Below are 21,801 nucleotides of genomic sequence, written 5' to 3' on the forward strand. Positions count from 1 at the left end.
GGAGGCTTTAGTGTTACTGTTTCCTATCTTTTATCAAGCATTAGGATAAAAATATATGGATAGCCTAATTATGCTGCGTGGAAAGAGAAGGGGGACATTATGGTCAAGAGATGATGCCAAACGCCGTTGGGAAGTGGCTAGGAGAGGGAGAGAACAATCGGATGAGGCCAGGGCTGCACGACTCCAGGATCAAAGAGTCAGGACAAAAAAGATGAGAGAAGATGAGACAGAGGAGGACAGGCATGCACGTCTCTAAAATGACAAGAATAGGCACAGATGGAGGAGAGAACAAGAATCTGATCAGGCAAGGGCCGCACGACTCCAGGATCAGAAAGAAAGAACAAATGGTAGAAGAGATGAAGAGACAAAGGATGAAAGGGCTGCGTGTCTCCAAAATGACAAAAACAGGCAGAGGAGGAGAGAGGAAGAGACAGAAGAGTAAAGGAAAGAACAACTCGAGAATATGCGGCACAGAGTAATTATTGCGAGAGTTGCTGAAGACAACAATGGCTGCTTTCAACGACAATACTTCGACAGAGGAAGAGCAAGGCAAAATGCACGACTGGCATGCCGTCACATTTCTGCTGATGTTGGTTCGATGACCAGAGTATGCCCTCACTGTCGTGCCTTCCTATTCACTGGAGAAACCGCACATTTCTGCTGTATGAAGGGACAGGTCAGGATAGGCAATTTGCAGCCTCTACCTGATGAACTCCTCAATTTGTACAGCAATGATGAACCTATTGCAAACGAGTTCAGGAAAAACATCAGACAATACAATTGCCTCTTCCAAATGACATCCTTTGGTGCCAAAGAAGTCATTCCACCTAGGAATCGATGGAATCCTTCTGTGATTATTCAAGGCCAAATCCATCAATACATCGGACATTTAATTCCAGACCCGACCCAGCAAGCCCGACTCCTTCAAATTTACTTCATAGATGTTTAATGTTCATTCTGGTCACGTATTTGTCTTGCTATGCATCTTTCTTCTTTAATAAGCTGAGTTTTTCTTCTTTAATTTCCAAATCAAAGAGATAGCAATAACATTCAGGAAAATTTAATGTTTATTCTGGTCACATCAGAATGCACTACCCTTCTCTCAAGGGGTACCCCAATGGGTCACCCCGTTGTCTAGTAATACCTATTACTTCAATACACCCTGCACATTAAAGGTTATCATCCTTGTAGTTATATCTTGCAATGATTTTCTTCTGCTACAACTTCTTGAGATGGCTCAGTAGCGAAGTCTTTAGTGTAATGCTTTACAGACCCTGCGATCAACAATGGAGGTTCAACTCCTGACACTGCCTGAATGCTTGGGTTTTCTCCAGGTACCTTGGTTTCTTCCTATATTACAAAGACATATAGTTAGGGTTAGTATGTTGTGGGATTGGTATGTTGGCACCAGAGTATGGTTATCTGTCACATTACACTCCCTAGAACAAGCTTCCCCGGAATAGTCCTTGCTGAGTTGATTTGATTTGATTCATTTCACTGACGAATTATTAATTTGAGGCAATGTGAGACATGTAAGCAGATTTCAAACTTCTCTATTTGAACACAAATAGTGGTTTTTCCCAATATATTGGCTGAGTTCCTCTGTCAGCCAAGCAAGTTCATTCTATTTTTGCTTGTAGAGGAGAGTTGTCACTGTGAAAAATGGCTAACTTATTTAAACCCATAACAGACATCTGTGCTCCTGGTGTTCACATTTTCTAAATGATGCTGAGAAGAACAAATCATGGAATAATTCAGCATAACAAGAGACGAAGAGCATATTATAAACACAAAATAATCTGCAGATGCTGTGATCAAAGCAACACTTTCAGTACGCTGGATGAACTCAGCAGGTCGGGCAGCATCAGTCAGAAACGATGAGTCGACGTTTCGGGCCGGAATCCTTCGTCAGGACTGAAGAATGAAAGATGAGGAAGGATTTATTTTTCTTTCATTCTTTCATTCTTGAGATTTGAGATTTGAGATCTTTTATTCTTCAGTCCTGACGAAGGATTCTGGCCCGAAACGTCGACTCATCGTTTTTGACTGATGCTGCCCGACCTGCTGAGTTCATCCAGAGTACTGAAGAACATATTATACTGTTTAAAACAGCTATCAAATTAGTCCTTTTCATTCCTCTTCCTAGATTTTGACTTTGAAATTGAAATTCCAGTTTAAGATGGTGTTGGTGAATCTCAGTGACTTCTTGCTGGTGGCCAATGCAACAGAAAAGAACTAAGTACTTAGTTAATCACTCTTTTCCTGGTAAATGATCATCAGAAAAAATAGCCTGTGTCTTCCCTTTGGACTTGGAGGCAATTTGATGCAGCAGAACCGAGGCGAGGTGATTGACCCATCGCCGGGAACAAGGTAGACCAAAGGTACGAAAGGTCAGGTACAGGACCCAGAGAGTATCGAAGCAACAGAACCCAACATTCAGACAATATTTTAAGCGCCAGGGCAGAATGAAGAAGTTAGTGTGTTGGGTCCTGAGGCAAGGGACAGGCCAGTTCAGCTCGCTGCTCTGCAATGTTTACCCGGCTCTGTGTTGAACAGAGGGTCTGTGGATGGACTCTCTTTGTGGATTTCAGTTCAGAACTCTATTTACTCATTTGCAAGATTGTTTTTTTCCCCTCTCTGCACATTGGGTGTTTGACTGCCTTCTTAAAATGAGTTCTTTTGGATCTCTTTGTTTTGTGGCTGCTGTAAGGAGACGAATCTCAAGGTTGTTTAATGTACACATACTTTGATAATAAATCTACTTTGAACTTTGAATCTGCTTTATGAATAAATATCTCCATCATTAAAATAGAACTGTTCCCTCCATCGACCCTGCCTGATCTGCTGAGTTATTCCAGTATTTTGTATGTGTTGCTCTGCATTTCTAGCATCTGCAGAATCTTGTATTATTAGGTCTCTGTTACATTACACTCCCTAGTGCCCAGCCATTCATGGTATTTTGCTGGTTTGACTTTCCAAAATATATCCTTTCATACTTAACTGTATTGATATCTATTTACCGCTCCTCAGCTCACGTCCCTAACTGAACATGATCTCCGTCACCTACCATGACCACGTACACTATCATAACACTGAATTTTGTATCAGCTGCAAGTTTTGTGTATTTGTTTCCAAATCATTGATCTAAACCCGACTAGGAGTTGAGATGCCATCGTCTACGTGCTGAACTGTGTCTACACCCACCTGGACAAGCCAGCGAGCACTGTGAGGGTCATGTTTTTTGACTTCTCCAGTGCGTTCAACACCATCCGCCCTGCTCTGCTGGGGGAGAAGCTGACAGCCATGCAGGTGGATGCTTTCCTGGTGTCATGGATTCTTGATTACCTGACTGGCAGACCACAGTACGTGAGCTTGCAACACTGGGTGTCAGACAGAGTGATCAGCAGCACTGGGGCTCCACAGGGGACTGTCTTGTCTCCCTTTCTCTTCACCATTTACACCTTGGACTTCAACTACTGCACAGAGTCTTGTCATCTTCAGAAGTTTTCTGATGACTCTGCCATAGTTGGATGCATCAGCAAGGGAGATGAGGCTGAGTACAGGGCTACAGTAGGAAACTTTGTCACATGGTGTGAGCAGAATTATCTGCAGCTTAATGTGAATAAGACTAAGGAGCTGGTGGTGGACCTGAGGAGGGCTAAGGCACCGGTGACCCCTGTTTCCATCCAGGGGGTCAGTGTAGACATGGTGGAGGATTACAAATACCTGGGGATACAAATTGACAATAACTGGACTGGTTAAAAAACGTCGACTGATCTTTTCCACGGATGCTGCCCGACCTGCTGAGTTCCTCCAGCGTGTTGTGAGTGTTGCTTTGACCCCAGCATCTGCAGATTATTTTGTGTTAAAGAACACTGAGGCTGTCTACAAGAAGGGTCAGAGCCGTCTCTATTTCCTGAGGAGACTGAGGTCCTTTAACATCTGCCGGATGATGCTGAGGATGTTCTACGAGTCTGTGGTGACCAGTGCGATCATGTTTGCTGTTGTGTGCTGGGGCAGCAGGCTGAGGATAGCAGACACTAAAAGAATCAACAAACTCATTCGTAAGGCCAGTGATGTTGTGGGGATGGAACTGGACTCTCTGACAGTGGTGTCTGAAAAGAGGATGCTGTCCAAGTTGCATGCCATCTTGGACAATGTCTCCCACCCACTACATAATGTACTGGTTGGGCACAGAAGTACATTCAGCCAGAGACTCATTCCACTGAGATGCAACACAGAGCATCATAGGAAGTCATTCCTGCCTGTGGCCATCAAACTTTACAACTCCTCCCTTGGAGGGTCAGACACCCTGAGCCAATAGGCTGGTCCTGGACTTATTTCCTGGCATAATTTACATATTACTATTTAATTATTTATGGTTTTATTTGGCTATATTTATACTCTGTTCTTGGTTGGTGCAGCTGTAACAAAACCAAATTTCCCTCGGGATCAATAAAGTATGACTATGACTAAATAGCCAATACAGAAGATCCCAACATTCACTAGGCTGATAACTGGGTCACTTCAAATGTATTAATCAGATGCTGCAAATGTAGGAACATGAGCCAGTGCTGCTCAGGTTACTTTGCAATATGTGAAGAATTGAAGCATACAAGTTATTTCCGTGGATCATTGCTAGTAGTAGTATCGGCGGAGTTTTATTATCCGCGAATAACGAGGACAGCGGATCAAACTGCAATTTTCACCAGTATCTTGTGCGTTGCTGCATAATTGCCAAGGTGCGATTTTACGTTTAATTCGTTTTGTTTAACGTTGTTAAGTGTTGGGGGGGGGGGGAGGTAGGAGAAGTTCAGGCGACGTTGCGGCGCGGGAACCGGAACGGTCGTCGATCCCCCTCGCCGGCGATCACTCTCCACGCGCGAGAGCGCGCTGCTCTGCGTGCGCAGCGTACGCCGAGGCCCGTTCACGCGGGCGCGAAGCCCGGGCACAGCGCGAGCGTCTGCGCAGAAGGTCTCCGGGACGCGCGTGCGCCGGCGCTCCCAACGGAATTCCACCTTTTCAAAAACTAACGGACGCTGCGCCGTTCGCTTGCACGGTGCTTGAGGGAGCGAAACCCTGCAAAAAGTTCGTTTGATGCCACCGGGGGGTTGATTTTCATTACGTATTTTTTACAATAAAAATTTTTGAAAATAAATGATTCGTTTCATCGTTGGGCAGAACCCATTGGGCAGAACCCATTGTCAGATCGCATCTGTTTCAGTTGACAACGGTTGCGGGGCAATGACTCTTATTGTTCATACCCAATGTCAGTCACGTTTTTAATTACAGTTGGGAGACGAATTTGCAACACGAAAAGCTAGTTTTAAACTTACTGGGTTATGTCGGCGAGATGCGTAGTTTAAATCCTCCCTTTGAGTCACTAAAATTCACCCCCCCCCACAAGATCCGCCGTCAATAATGCGCGATATGGGAGGGAATTGTCGGTGATTGATAGGTGTCCGCTCCAATGGAAATTGCGGTTACCATTGGAGACCGCGTCGAAACAGGGAATTCCCTTTGCTGATTGGTCCGTCGTGAGGCAGGGTGAGCGCGCCGCCGCCCCGCCTACCCCTTGTAGCGCAACAGTTGAGCTGGAAGTTTTGCAGGGGAGAAGCCTCCCAAGTTGTAGAACAAGAAGCCATTTGGAGCGGTCCCCAGGGCGGCTCGCTCCCCTTCCCAGCACTGAACTTACACAGTCTGTAGACTGGCTGCGGACTGCGGATACATTTAGCACTCTTGAGAGTTTAGGGATAAGATGCTCTGGTATGTAAGCAAAATAAGTTGGAAAGAAAGAAAATGTTTTCTATTGTTGGTTGCATGCTTTTTGTCTTTTTCCTCAGCACTTAGTTTTGTGTTGATAGTTGTGCCACGCCAAAATGGAAAAGCACCTTTGATTTGAAGGTGGATTTTGTTCGCCCTTTTATCCTGGGAGCGATGTTTGAAGCGCCCAAACACGACCGTTAAAACCAAATCGTCCGGCTAGGATTTTATCGATCCGATAAAGATGAATCATTTAAAATGCGGAGAGTGCAGAGAAGGCGCTTGAAAGAAAACCTGTTACGGAGTATCCTTAAAGTCTCAAAGTTTTCTTCTCCATTGTTACTAACGAAGTTTTTTTTCCCCTCTTGGTGAATTGTAATTCTGGCGTATATTAATATATTTTAGAAACCTGGAGCGGATTATAAATGCGGTAGCGAATTTTAGCATTGTTACTCATTAAGTATAAGAGATAATGTGGATCTTGATAGTTGATGCTTTTTATTTTAAGAGCACAGATACAGTTAAGAGCATGCAGTTTAATATTAAAATGATACAGAAAATTATATTTTCCTGTTTTTGGTTGCTTTAAGATTTGCTTATTAACAGGAGCAATGTTTAAAAGATCTCATGAAGACAACCTTTACGAGACTGCTGTAGTTAGTTGACTTGTAATCTATCATCAGAACAAATGAGATAGATTAAAAAGTCGTGCTTCACAAGATGTTGCCTGATTACTGAGAACTGAGTATTTTCTGCTCTTATTTAGTAAAGACAGAATTATATAATGCTTCTTGTGATCTCAAAATCTCAGAAAATGCTTTGTAATCAATTAAATAGTCATGTAGTGCATTCATTGTTCTACTAATTTACAGTGGCCAGCTTGTACATAGTAAGCCCTGTACAAAGGCAAGCTGATGGTAACCAAGTAATCTGTTTTCATGATGAGCATTGAATAATAAATATTGATCAGGATACTGTGGATAACTGCTTTACTATTTTCTTTTGGAAATAATGCTTGTCCTTTCTTCCATCCACTTGAAAATGGGATCTGGATTTAATGTCTCACCTGAATGTTGGAACATATCTATTAATCAACCCTGCTGTAGGAAAGATATTACTGTATTGAACTTAAAAGAGTACAGAAAAGAGTTAGATGTTAACAAAATTTGAGTGAATTATAAACAGAGGTTGGACAGGCTGGGATTTATTTCTTTGGATTATAGGAGATTGAGATTTACAGAACCATGAGCGGGTGGAGATAAGGTCCCTGTGCACTAGGATTGGGGAATCAAGAACTAAAGGACGTAAGTTTAAAGTGAAAGGGGGGAGATTTAATAATAAGCTGAGGGACATTTTATTTTTGCAGAGGGTGGTCCATATGAAGAATGAGTTGCCAGAGGAAGTAGTTGAGGCAGATACAAAAACAACATTTAAGAGGATAGGAAAGGTTCAGAGGGATATGGGCCAACCATGGGCAGATGCGACCAGCTTGGATGGGTATCTGGATGGGCATAGGCAAATTGGACCAAATTCTGTGCTTTGTGACTCTACATCTCACTGCAGCAACTCATCTTTGGTCGTGTGGTCTTTAGCATTATGCAGATACTTGGTGCAGATTTGGGCCATATTTTCCAATCAATTCATCTTCCATTTGGAACACTTCCTTCTTTACTCATTGAAATCTATTTCCATCTCCCTCATTTGCTTACCCACCATCCCCTTAAATGCATCTATGCTACTCTCCTTAACTATTAACTTGGGTAGTGAGATTCATATTGGCACTGCCCTCTAGATAAATGCAAGTCGCCTGAATTCCATAATAGATTTGCCTGAGCATCTGTTATAATGATGGCCTCTAGTTACTCTCATTCCTATAAGTGGAAACTTTATTTTCCTCTTTTAAAGCCCTGCATGATTTGAAAATCTCTGTTGGGTATTCACAATCCCGTTATTCCTTCAGATAAAATAGTATACACACTTCACAGAAAATTAGAAGGATGTGATTGCACTGGAGAGGGGTTCACTAGGGTGTTGTCTGGAATGGAATGTTTCAGTTATGAGGAATTCAGATTCATTAATTTACATTCAAACATACAGTGAATGTTTCACAACCAATACAAATCAAGGATGTGCTAGGGGGATTCTGCCATGCTGGTACCAATATAGTATACCCACCCATGTTCAGCAGAAACAACGACAGCAAAATAAGCCCCTTTCCTCCCTCCCACCTACTCTTGCACACAGACCGTCCTCCAACACCAGGATAGGCTGCCTCCAGCAGATTCACAGATCTGGCCTCTGACTCCGTGGTCTTTATTTATAGATCTCCGATTGACCCTTGGGCTTTGATCTTTGGTATCGACCCCAGGATTGGATAGACTGGGTTTGTTTTCCTTGAGGCAGATAAATTCTACCCTATTGAGAAATGTAAAAAGAGTATTCAGCATTGCAGAATTGCCTAAGATCAAAGGGCATAGATTGAAGAGGGTTAGAGAAGAAGACCTCTCATAGCAACCCAGAAGTTGGTCACAATCTGCAACACTCTGCCTAAAAGGTGGCAGAGTCAACTACTCTCACAACATTTGAGAAGCATCTGGACAGGCATTCGAATTGCCAAGACGTAGTCAGCTACAGACCAAGTACTGCTGAGTGGGATTGACTGACATGCAGGGCCATAGGAGCAGTTTCCATGTTCTTTGAGTTTAAAAGAGACCCAGAGTCTTCACACTTTCCTGATATGCTTACAGTGATCTTTTTGGTGTCTGTGGATCATAAACTCAAACCTCCATCACACAACGAGCACACTTCCACCTCGGCCACACTGAAACTCAGTGAAAATAATGATAAGTGGAAGATGGTTTCAGATGAAATTTTATGAAATATGTTCTCTTTTCTGTTGTGAAGGGCTATAGTATTTGTAAATTCTTAACATGTGGGGAAAAGTTCTCATTCCACAGAGCAGTGACTCAAGATTCTGCAGATGCTAGGAACACAAACAAAATGCTGGAAGAGCTCAGCAGGTTAGATATGGAGGGGAATGAACTGTGGTTGCATGGCTGAGTGGTCTAAGGTCCTGCATTAAGGCTTCAGTCTTCAAGTAGGTATGGGTTCCAGTCAGTTTATTGCTATTGGATGGATATCTAGTTTAAGGGCAGCACAGTACTGTGGTGGTTAGCTTAGCACTGCTACAATGCCAACAACTCAAGTTCAATTCCACGGCTGTCTGGAAGAAGTCTGTGTATTCTCATCATGGCCGTGTGGGTTTCCTCTGGGTGCTTCCGTTTCTTCCCACTTTCCAAATAAGTACGGGTTAGTAGGTTAATTGGTCACATGGGTGTAACTTGGCTTAGTACTGTACTGCATCTCTAAAAATAAAACAGTTGACGTTTGGAGTTGAGACCCTTCATCAGGTTCTATTTTATTTCTGAAAATACAACATTTTTGAGGGAAGAAAATATTGCCCTTTTTAGAATTAGAATTTCATCTATCTTCAAGGGCAAGTTCTGAAAGTATACTGACTGCACCAGGCCAGTTCATAAAAACTGCCATAACATATGAGCAATTGGCTTGATATATTTTTTGTCTTTTCAGATGTTTCACTGGGACAATATGCATGAACTAGGATGGAACTTAGAAGAGATAATTGGAGCTTTTTCCTGAAATATTCAGCTGATCAATCCCTGGCCATTTCAGTAATGTGCTGATATTAATATTGCTCTGTTGTGGGAATTTAAACAATGCAGAGACAAGCTGATCAAGTGAAACGTCGTTCGAGCACCAATCCTTCCATTCGGGTGAGGAATGTTGATATCGCGAGAGGAAGAACCGGATATGGATTTACCCTTTCTGGACAAGCTCCATGTGTGCTTAGCTGCATCCTTAAAGGGAGCCCAGCACATTTTGTTGGGCTTAGATCTGGTGACCGTATACTGACTGTTAACGACATTAATGTCTCTAAAGCCTCTCATGAAGATGTAGTGAAATTGATAGGGCAGTGCACAGGTGTACTTCGGCTTGTCATTGCTGATGGTAGTAATCACTGTGATACAGGTTCCAGTGATGAAGAACTTAATTTTGGTGAAGACAAAGTGGCATGGGTGAACAATAAGACAAAGCCCAAAACACTGGGGCTAAATAGAGCTGAAAAGGTTGTGGCTGATGTACAGTCGGGTGGGATTTTTAAAATGCTATTTGACAATTCCAATAGTTCTAGGAAATGTGGTCGGAACTGTATACAGCAGCCAAGACACGGCACTGAAAAAATCAGTGGGCTTCCTGTCAGTCGCAAAAGTGCAAAAAAGAACCACAATTCACTTTCTGAAGACGAAGTGCAGAAGGTATTGAACGATGACTCGGTTTTTATCAATGGTCTGGAAAGCCAAGATGGATTTGCTCTAGATGCTAGCATTCTGAATGTTGGAATGATTGTAGGCTACTTGGGTTCTATTGAGTTGCCTTCAACAAGCTCAAATCTGGAAAACGAAAGCCTGCAGGCCATCCGTGGGTGCATGCGTCGTTTGCGTGCCGAGCAGAAGATTCATTCTCTTGTCCTGATGAAAATAATGCACGACTGTGTTAAACTGTTTAATGACAAACATCATGTGCTAGCTTTATACCCAGCAGAAAAGTTGGCTTTCAGTGCTGTGTGTCCCGATGACCGACGGTTCTTTGGATTGGTTACGATGCAGATGTTTGATGATCAGCGCCTAGCTGTTGACTGTGAAGGTGGGTTGAGGACTTCATGTCATGTCTTCATGGTTGATCCCGATCTTTGTCAGCACAAAATTCACCAGGGAATTTCCAGACGCTTTGGTATTGAGTGCACACCAGATCCAGACGCCAACGGCTGCTTAGAGTTTCCCCCTTCCTCTCAACCTGTTCTTCAGTTTGTATCGGTGTTGTACAAGGACATCGGGGAGTCATTTGAAAGTGCACGGGCAAGAGCCTTTCTTGACGGAGACTCATCCGATGGACAGCAGAACAATAGTATTAGTAGTAACAGTGATAGTGGAATTGGATGCTATAGTCATGAGGAAAAGAATAATCGAGTTCTCGTTGTTGATCTAGGGACCAGCTCAAACAAACACGCTCTCAGTGCTGCCTGGGCTAATGTACAAGGTAAAGGACACATTCAAGGTACTCAGTGGAATGGTTGTCGTCAGGAATTAGAAAACAAATATCTTGCATCTCGGCTTTCAGAGTTGCCACAGAATGAATGCTCTTTGCATAATGGTAATAGACACCTTATTCCTTCCCGGCTCGACGTTCCTGGAACATCTCCACGGTCTGTGTTAAATCCAGCTAAGAAATCTGAAGTTATGAACAGTGTGCCTTGTGGGCCTCCTAGATGGCTGCCCCTTCATGTCCATAAAGATTGGCAGTACTGTAGCAGTAGTGATCAGGAATCTTACGCAGAATCCACAGATGGATTATCCAGTGTCAACTGTAGTACACTGAAGAAAGATCTTCCCCCTCCAATGAGCAAGATTCAGACCGAAAAGTATAGAGTTGGAAGTGGCTTAAGTCAGCCTTTTCGAAATGTAGCTCAAAAGAATGAACTGACAAGTAAATTGTTTGGTATGGAAAAAATGTTTGGGATACAACAGAATAACAAGAAAAGCAAAGATAACAAGGTATGTGATTTTTATTAGAGCACTGTATGCGTTTGAAAATAAGATGTATTTGATAATTATCAAAGGTGCACACTTGAACTTCTTTTGCTTTGCATTTGTTTTTAAGAAAGTTGAGGTAGCATGTTTATTTTTGTTTACAGCTACCAGATTTACATTCTAATTGCAAGCACATAACAGAGATTCATCCATTTTTTGGCTTCAACTAACTTGTTGCATGTGCTTGTAACAATTCTAAACAATTACACTACTCCTTACATGCTACAGAATACATCAACCGTACCTTAAAGATGATTTATCTTCCCTTTACAGTAAAAAACGTTTACAAAGGCTTTAAGTCGCTGTGAAGTCGGCTGATGGAAGCAGGGTGCCTGTGGTATGTGCGTACATACTGAAGATGCTACATCTGTAGTGTGCCAAAGCCTTTAAGTGCACTACAGAAATTGTTGCAAAACCTTTTCCTTCATGTCCTCTAGGTGTATTAAACTTAGTGATGAAATGAGAGAGTTTACACATTATTTAATGCATTGTAAGAAACGTGTATCCAAGGCATGTAAATGATATAATCAACATGGAATATACTTAATTTTTATACATTTTAAGCTATAATTGAAGAGTTAATTGTGAACGAGGGAGGGAGAATGCTCAGATTTGTCACTAATCTGTTCAAGTTGTTTTATATAATTATTTGACTGGTAACTGTGTTACAGTAATGAAGATTTCCGGTTATATGATTAATTGCATCAAGAATTCAGAAGGTGACTATGGAGAGGAACAGCTGGGGCTTTGGAATATTTAAAGACATCCTCTGCTGATCTTATCCATGATTCCTATTAGATTCACTGAATATTTCTTGGATCTGTTCACTATGCCTCTGGAATTGTGTCCCATTGGGTAGTCATGTCCAAGGAAGTAAAAATGTTTTGTGGCGTCTCGCTGTTAGATTTAAATCATTGTGAAATACTGATATGTCTTTGTGTTACTTAAAGCAGAAAATTAAACTGCACAACTGTTGCAGTTTCCTTACATAGCTTGCTTACCAGTGGAAGGCTCTACATATAGTCTTGCTACATATAGAGAAACCTTGGAAGTCTCTTTCAGCTGTGTTTATTTCAACTGTTTCTAAGCCAGGAGATGCGTATACCTAGCATTGCTAATTTTGTCAGAAAGCAAAATATGGCAGCTATTGGATTGAGTATTTAAAAAGAATGCCAGGTAAAGTCAGTAAAGCAGCATGTGCAAGGAGAGAAACTTCATTTTTAGATCAGTGACCTTCTTGGCCAAGGGTCACCAGCCTGAAACATTGACTCCTACTCTTCCAATAAAGTGCTGCCTGGCATGCTGAGTATTTCTGGCACTGACCTTTATGGGATTTAAAAGCCTGACCTCAGTTTGTGAATGGTGTGAATAAAATGTTAATTTTGTCTGTTCCAGTTTACGATGTCCAACTAAGAAAGAACTTCCTTTATTGAATTACAAGAAAACTTGTTATCCCAGTAATTTGCATTTGTAGATATAGTGGGAAAATAGTCAATGGAATATACCAAAAGAGTGGTAATAACTTACAAGTCTGTTGGTTTCTATTGTTACTTGGAAAAAGCAAATTCCAAGTTGGGCTACGTTTTGTGAACAACTTAACAGAAATTTGAGCTGGAAAAGAAGTCGTTGATCAGCTAATAATGGTTAATACGTCCAGGCAGTGGAGCATATTTTTATAACCAATTTTCCTCAAAGGAATTAGCAGATATATTACATTTTCAGTGTTTTAAAAGTTATATATAAATAATATGAACTTTCACCAAATTTAAAACAAAGGGTGGAACTTTGCTAAAAGCCTAAAAAAAATGGTAATCTCTCACTAATGAGTAAATTGTTTTTGTCCTTTAGAGATTTCACAGGTGACATTTTTCATTGATTAGATTGAATGATAGATGCCGAGAAGTCAGTCTGTTTTTTCACCGCAGAGTGAATAATGTATAAATACATGGAATGGAGAAAATTGTGAGTAAATTCTCCAGTGGAATGTTGTCTTGAGCTGTAACAAGAGCATTTTTGTTTTCTGTATGTAGGATAGCCAACTGAAATAGGGAAGAATAGTGTTGTTATTTAATTACACAGCTAGGATTTTTACTAATTTATCTTATGTGAACCTGTTCATACCCATTGCTCTGCCTTTTATGTTACAAAGCTGCTGTGAAGGCTGTTAAGCAAGCCTCATTTGATGCAGAAATATACATGGAAAGACACTGTCTATAATTTTGGGTCCCAAAGGTTGAACTATCAACCAAATATAAATTTGGATTACCTCCCTTAAATGCAAGATATATTGTCTGGTTGATGATTGCAAAAGAGGTGACTCAAGATGCTGAAGCATAGAGTTGTCATACAGTGATGAAAGAGTGTATCCCACTCTATGCTGATCTTCTTACCCATCTACATTAATATCATTTGCCCACATTAGGACTTTGTCCTTCTAAACCTGGCTATTTAAGTGTCTGTGTAAGTACAGTAATTGTGTCTTGTTCTGGCTGCGTGTCCCAGATACAAATCAATCTGTGTAGTTTAAATAAAGCCGACCTTTCAGTCTGCCTTTAAAATTCCTTCTTCCTACTGTAACCTATGTCCTCTTCATTTTAATACCCCTATCACCCAAAAAATATTTTGACTACTTGCCCTATTGGTGCCTCTCTCATAATTTTACATTTCTGTTAGATCTCCACTTGGCCCCCTTTGCTTCAGGGTAAAGAAGCCCAGTGTGTCCAATTTCTCCCCATTACTGAAATCCTCCAATCTTGGTGAATCTCTTCTGCACTATCTTCATTGCAATCACACTGTTCCAGAACTGTACACTCTAATTCCAGTGCAGTCTAACTTGTGTTCTGTGAAGTTGCAAAGTAATTTTCCAACTCGCAATATTCTGTGCACAGACCTGCAAAGGCAAGCATGCCATATCAAAGTTTAAATTAAATTTATTATTGAAGTATTATTGTGTATGTCACCATACACAACCCTGAGATTTATTTCTTTTTGTGGGCATTCACAATAGATATAAAGAAACACAGAAGAATCAATGAATATTGCCCCTCCCCCAACAGGACAACCAATATCCAAAGAAAAACAACTGTGCAAGTGCAAAAAGAAGAAAAGAAATAATAATTAAACATAAAATATTGAGATGAAGGGTCCTTGAACTGATTGTGGATAAAGTTCAGTGATGGGGTGAGTGAAGTTGAATGAAGATATCCCCTCTGGTTCAAAAGCCTAATGGTTGAGGAGTAATAACTGTTCCTGAACATTGTGGTGGGAGTCCTTGATTATGGTCACTGCTTTCCTATGATAGTGTTCAGTATAGATGTGCTCAAAGGTGAGGAGGGCTTTTCCTGTGATGGACTGGGCCATAAACCACTACTTTTTTGTAGGCTTTTGGTGTTTCCATACCAGGCCGTGATGCAACCACTCAATGTACTCTCCACCGCACATCTATAAAAATTTTGTCAAGGTCTTAGATGACATGCTAAATCTTCACAAACTCCTAAGTAAGTAGAGTTGCTGCCATGCTTTCTACTTAATAGCACTTGCATGCTAGGCCCAGAACAGGTCCTCTGAAATGATAACATCAAGGAATTTAGTTGTTAATCCTCTCCACCTCTGATCACCTGAGGAGAACTGGCTCATGGTCCTTCAGTTTCCTCGTCTTAAAGTCAATAATCAGCTTCTTGGTCTTGCTGACATTGAGTAAAAGGTTGCTGTTGTTGTGGCACCACGCTGCCAGATTTTCAGTCTCCCTCTTACATGCTGATTTGTTGCCACCTTTGACTCGGTCATTGACGGTGGTGTTGTCAGCAAATTTAAATATGCTATATCCGCCACCCCATCTGTTTGTGCTGCATATTTGGGGAACTGTGGATTTGGTCTCTTTGTTTGCCAGCCTTCTGTTGCACCCTGATATGCTTCGTAGTGGTTCAGGTATAAGTTTAATCTCATGACGTAATAGTAAAAAGATCATATGATAGATTTTGGAAAACTTGTTTGAAGCATCTATGTGCAGAAGCTGATCTTCAGTTGGTAATGCAGGCATTAATTTTGAGCCTTAGTCATTTGAAATTAAATATTAAAGCAAGTTTTATCTTTTTTCAAACTGCATCTAATTCTAAGTGTAATTTGGTAGGATTTTTTTCTGTTTATCTTTTCTTCCCTATGTACCGTTATTTGATTCTTCAGCACTTTTATACATGATTTGTGCAGTTGTGTTGCTGATAAATTATCTAATATTTTCTATAATTTTTAATTAGTGGTGATTCTAATCTGTAACATGTTAAAATGTTTTGGAAAGTAGGTGTTGCTGGCTAGTCCATCATTTAAGTGCTGTTGAGAAGACAGTGGTGAATCTCCTTTTTGAAACACTGGTATATTTGGATTTTCAAAAGGCTTTTGACAAGGTCCCACACAGGAGATTAGTGTGCAAACTTAAAGCACACGGTATTGGGGGTAAGGTATTGATGTGGATAGGGAATTGGTTGGCAGACAGGAAGCAAAGAGTGGGAATAAACGGGACCTTTTCAGAATGGCAGGCTGTGACTAGTGGGGTACCGCAAGGCTCAGTGCTGGGACCCCAGTTGTTTACAATATATATTAATGACTTAGATGGGGGAATTAAATGCAGCATCTCCAAGTTTGCAGATGACACGAAGCTGGACGGAAGTGTTAGCTGTGAGGAGGATGCTAAGAGGTTGCAGGGTGACTTGGATAGGTTAGGTGAGTGGGCAAATTCATGGCAGATGCAATTTAATGTGGATAAACGTGAGGTTATCCACTTTGGTGGCAAAAACAGGAAAAGAGATTATTATCTGAATGGTGGCCAATTAGGAAAAGGGGAGGTGCGACGAGACCTGGGTGTCATTATACACCAGTCATTGAAAGTGGGCATGCAGGTACAGCAGGCAGTGAAAAAGGCGAATGGTATGCTGGCATTCATAGCAAGAGGATTTGAGTTGAAGAGCAGGGAGGTACTATTGCAGTTGTACAAGGCCTTGGTGAGACCACACCTGGAGTATTGTGTGCAGTTTTGGTCCCCTAATCTGAGGAAAGACACTCTTGCCATAGAGGGAGTACAAAGAAGGTTCACCGGATTGATTCCTGGGATGGCAGGACTTTCATATGATGAAAGACTGGATCGACTAGGCTTATACTCATTGGAATTTAGAAGATTGAGGGGGGATCTTATTGAAACATATAAAATCCTAAAGGGATTGGACAGGCTAGATGCAGGAAGATTGTTCCTGATGTTGGGGAAGTCCAGAACGAAGGGTCACAGTTTGAGGATAAAGAGGAAGCCTTTTAGGACCGAGATTAGGAAAAACTTCTTCACACGGAGAGTGGTGAATCTGTGGAATTCTCTGCCACAGGAAACAGTTGAGGCCAGTTCATTGGCTATATTTAAGAGGGAGTTAGATATGGCCCTTGTGGTTAAAGGGATCAGGGGGTATGGAGGGAAGGCTGGTACAGGGTTCTGAGTTGGATGATCAGCCATGATCATACTGAATGGCGGTGCAGGCTCGAAGGGCTGAATGGCCTACTCCTGCACCTATTTTCTATGTTTCTATGCAGTCCTGCTGGTGAAGTTACTGCTGTTTGTATGAAGCTGCAGAACTCAAATCTTGCTGTAATAAATGACTGATGATATATATTCAAGAAAGGATTGTGCATGACTTGAAAGGCAGTGCAGGGGTGCGTTTTCATGTATCTGTGGTCCTTGTTTTTGTTGGTAGAGGTCATGTATTTGATAGGTGCTGTCAGAATAGCCTGTCTGCATTTGTAGGTGTGCATTACCGGTGGTTTAAAAAGTTGAAGTCTGTCCAGAGCCTTGTGGCCCATCAGGCCGGTGCTTATGTGCTGGTTTCTGTGGCGTGAAGTGACTGAGAGTATGAGACCATATCAGACTCTTTCTCCCCCCCCCCCCCCCCCCCCCCCCGGATAGGACGGCAGTCTATTGCGAGGTTAACCCCCAGCATTTTGCCAGTACCCATTTTCAGCTGGGTGGACTGGAGCAGTGTGTGGTTAAGTGCCTTGCTCAAAGACACAACATGCTGTCTTGGCCGAGACTCAAACTCATGACCTTCAGATCATGAGCCCAATGCCCTAACCACTTGGCCACGCACCACACATTACTGGTGGTGGTGGTGGGAGGGAGAAATGCATATTTAGTGCTAGTAAAGCTAGCTGATTTGTCCTGGCAGTGTTTGAGATGCTTGCAAGCTGTTGCTACACTGGCAAGTGGAGAGTATTCTATTATTAAAAATCTAAAGATTAGCTTTATTTGTCATATGTATGTTGAAACATGCAGTGACATGTGTCTTTGTGACAATAACCAACAAAGTCTGAGGACGTACTGAGGACAGCCTGCTAGTGTTGTCACGTGTCTGGTGCCAACGTAGCATGCCTACAATTTACTAACACTAACCTGCACATCTTTGGGATGTGGGAGGAAGCTGGAACACCTGAGGAAACCCAGGCAGTCAAGGGGAAAACGAACTCCTTGCAGACTGCAGCAGGAATTGAACCCCAATTCGCTAGTGCTATAAATCACTGTGCTAATCACTATGCTAAGTTGTTTGCGTATGGCAACTCTTATTTAAATATAGAATAAGACAGTATAGAAACAGATCTCTGGTCATTTTACATACACAAGTCACATTTTATCTCTGATATCACCATAGATGTTGCAACAGTCCTCTTTCAAGAGTCGCATTCTAAAACAATTTTAGAGATTGTCAGTGCTTTCCCTTTTTTAAAGTATTTGGGAATGCTACTGAAATATCATAATCTTGATATCCTAAATCTCAGTGAGATTAACTGGAAATAACACTACTGTGGCGTGGGGGGTGCGGAATAGCTGTAACTTTCGAAGAGTCTATACAAAGCTGTAAATGTAGTCAAAAACTAAGGGAGTGTAATCATTTGAACTGAGAATTGTCATTAGGTCTTGAAATGATAATACCCAGTACACTATAAATGATGCTTTAAAAATTGCAGAACACATCTAAAATGCCTAAGTTTCTACTTTGTTATGCATTTGGATAAACTAAATACTTATTTAGGAAATTGTGCTGGGAAACAAATCGAAAGCAGCGAAAATAAATATAGTTAGCCACCATGCTGATTGTGAATATGGCTTTGATAGCTTTTCATCTTGTAAAATAAATGATAAGTGATACACATTTTTATTCATAATTTGATAAAATTTAGTCATTTAGGGAAGGGCTTTTTTAACTTGTAATTCCACAAATGTTTGTTAATTTCTCAAATGTATACGTAGGTTTTTTTTTGGCACTTAGAAAATTGTTGGAGATGGTTAGCAGATCCAGACAGTATCTGTTGAGAGCAGCATCATGAATTAGGACAAGAGTGTGTCTTAGGGCCTCAGATGAGCATAAATTATTCATCTATTTTGCTTAATTAATCAGGTTTGTAGAGTACAGCAGACAGACAGATGGATACTGTGCGTCTGCAATTAATGCCTGTACTGGCATTTAATATCATTAGATAGATTGTGCAAATGTTAAATATCCAAGTGCAAAACTTCTGAGCCGTCAAATGAGATTGCTAAATATGATCAATGTAACTGTAATGACTGACAAATGTAAATATTCATTTGAGCTTTGATCTTATTAGTATGGCATTAGAATGAAATACAAGATTAAAATTACTTTAGAAATGGGTTTTGTTGGTTACCATTATGAAAAATGTACTCCACTGGACATTTTCTTATATTTTTAAGTCAAGGTGTATTAGGTGCCTTTAATAATTTACTCTCTGTATCACAGAAGTGGAGCTAAGTTTTAAGGAAATAAAATCACTTCTCTCTCGCAGAAGGCCTTTTCTACCTAGTACGTCTTACCTCTCTTGCTGCTCTTACCAATCCTAGAAATAGAAATGTGGAGAACTCAAGGAAATAAATTGAGTACACTCATAAGTTGATCAGTAATTCTTGTAACAACCAGTTTTGTAAAGTATTGTATTTTATTTTGAAACAATTTTTCCTACTTTGGTTAAAATTTAAAACTTTTAAAAGCCTTAGATTGGAGAGAACAACTTTATGTCTCAGTCTAGATTCTTTGTGGAGTCTGCCATCATTTTCTGTGTTTATATTCTGTAGTTTCACACAAATCACAAAACTACTTGAACTGCTACACAAGAGGTCTGATTAAACCTCTTCTGTCCATTCTGTTCACAATTTATTTCCCCTTTTGATAAATACGTAAACTTCTTGTAGGGCTTGGATAGCCTTGAAATAAAATGTCTCTTCATCTTTGTGAATCTCACAAACTTGCAGAAATAGAATAATATTTGGTACTATTTGGTTCAGCAATTCTAAAACTTCAAGTTGAAGCACATCTACACACTTTTTTAACATACAATCTCCTTTATAAGGGCAAAAGTCAAAAATGCTTCTGGTAAATTTAAGTGATACTCTCAAAAGGATACTCTTCCTATCAACAAAAGATGGTGAAAGAAAAATGAGCTGGAGATTTAAATAGTGCTGACTAACCTATAATTTTTGTGAGCATGTGGCCAAGTGGTTAAGGCATTGGACTAGCTACCTGAAGGTCGTGAGTTTGAGCCCCAGCCGAGGGAACGTGTTGTGTCCTTGAGCAGGGCACTTAATCACACATTGCTCTGCGACGACACTGGTGCCAAGCTGTATGGGTCCTAATGCCCTTCCCTCAACATTGGTGTCGTGGAGAGGGGAGACTTGCAGCATGGGCAACTGCTGGTCTTCCATACAACCTTGCCCAGGCCTGCGCCCTAGAGAGTGAAGACTTTCCAGGCGCAGATCCATGGTCTCGCAAGACTAACGGATGCCTTAAATAAACCTATAATTAGGATGACTACTCTTCCAGCTTTCACTTGAATTCTTGTTGCAAATCCATATTTTTGCATTTAGATTATGAGAACACTCAGTCCTCTTTTATTGTCATTTAGAAATGCGTACATTCATTAAGAAATGATATAATTTTTCTCCAGAGTGATATCACAGAAAACAGGACAAACCAAAGACTAATGCTGACAGAACCACATAATTATATAGTTACAGCATTGCAAAGCAATGCCATAATTTGATGAAGAACAAACCATGGGAACGGTAAAAAAAAGTCTCAAAAGTCCCCGAGTCAATCGACTCCCGAGTCCCCGATAGCAGGCGGCAAAAGTGAGAAACTCCCTGCCATAAACCTCCAGGCACTGTCACCTTGCCTTTGCCTTGGAAGCAGCTGACCACGGCCAACACTGAGTCCGTTCGTCTGAAAACTTTGAGCCTCCGACCAGCCCCTCCAATACAGCCTCCCGAGTGCCTTCGACCTCGCCCCGGCCGCTGAAACAAGCAAAGCTGAGGATTTCAGGGCCTTCTGCTCCGGAGATTCCGGTTACCACACAGTAGCAGCGGCAGCGAAGCGGGCATTTCAGAAGTTTTCCGGCTGTTTCTCCGTACTCTCATGTCCGTCTCCATCAAATCAGAATTGTGCACGGTCCCCTACTGGACAGATAACAGATATCATTCACCAGAGAGGCCGCGTGCGCTGCTGTCGCGCCGCCATCTTCTCCCCCTTGCCAATACCACCCAATTTTTTGAGTGATATACACTCTATAGCCACTTTATTAGGTACAGGAGTGGACCCTCGTGTAGTCTTCTGCTGCTGTAGCCCATCAACTTCAAGGTTCGATGTGTGGTGCATTCAAAGATGCCCTTCTGCCTACTATTGTTACAACACGTTATTTGATTTATTGTCACCTTCCTGTCAGCTTAAACCTGTCTGGTCATTCTTCTCTGACCTCTTTCATTAACAAGGCAATTTTGCCCACAGAACTGCCACTCACTGGATGTTTTTTGTTTCTCATAAAACAAAATTCTCTTGTAAGCTCTAGAGACTGCTGTACGTGAAAATCCCAGGAAATCAGTAATTTCTGAGATACTCAAACTGCCTTGTCTGACACTAAAAATCATTCCATGGTCAAAGTCATTTAGATTATATTTCTTCCCCATTCTGATGTTTGGTCAGAACAACAACTGAACCTCTTGGACATGTCTACATGCCTTTATGCATTAAGTTGCTGCCGCATGATTGGCCAATTAGATACTTTTATAAACGAACAAGTGTACAGATGTATCTAATAATGTGGCATCTGGGCGTACATGTGTGCTTTTCAAGCTTAAATGTCACATCCTTTGGGTCTGTTCTCATAATTCAAAAGAAAAGACCTTGAAGTTTTTAATATTACAAGCTTCATTTCTCTCAGCCTACTTTGTACTACTTATTAATATTGAGGTGTTCTAAAGATATCAAACAAAATATATTAGATGTACCTTGGAGGATGGCAGTTCATAAGTAATTTACTTGTAAATATCCATCAA

At 41.2% G+C, this 21,801-nt stretch overlaps 1 protein-coding gene across 1 annotated transcript in view; it reads left to right on the top strand.

Annotated features, from left to right (window-relative positions):
• Nucleotides 1–5,644: 5,644 nt before the first annotated feature.
• rgs12b (regulator of G protein signaling 12b) overlaps nt 5,645–21,801 on the top strand; it is a 159,540-nt gene continuing 143,383 nt past the window's right edge. Inside the window, exons 1-2 of the mRNA XM_072257618.1 lie at nt 5,645–5,766; nt 9,355–11,396. Of these exons, the coding sequence (XP_072113719.1) occupies nt 9,501–11,396 (1,896 nt within the window). The 5' untranslated portion in view covers nt 5,645–5,766; nt 9,355–9,500. The remainder of the gene's footprint in view (nt 5,767–9,354; nt 11,397–21,801) is intronic.

The sequence above is a fragment of the Mobula birostris genome, chromosome 5 (genome assembly GCF_030028105.1).
Source record: "Mobula birostris isolate sMobBir1 chromosome 5, sMobBir1.hap1, whole genome shotgun sequence".
In the NCBI taxonomy this organism is placed as follows: Eukaryota; Metazoa; Chordata; class Chondrichthyes; order Myliobatiformes; family Myliobatidae; genus Mobula; species Mobula birostris.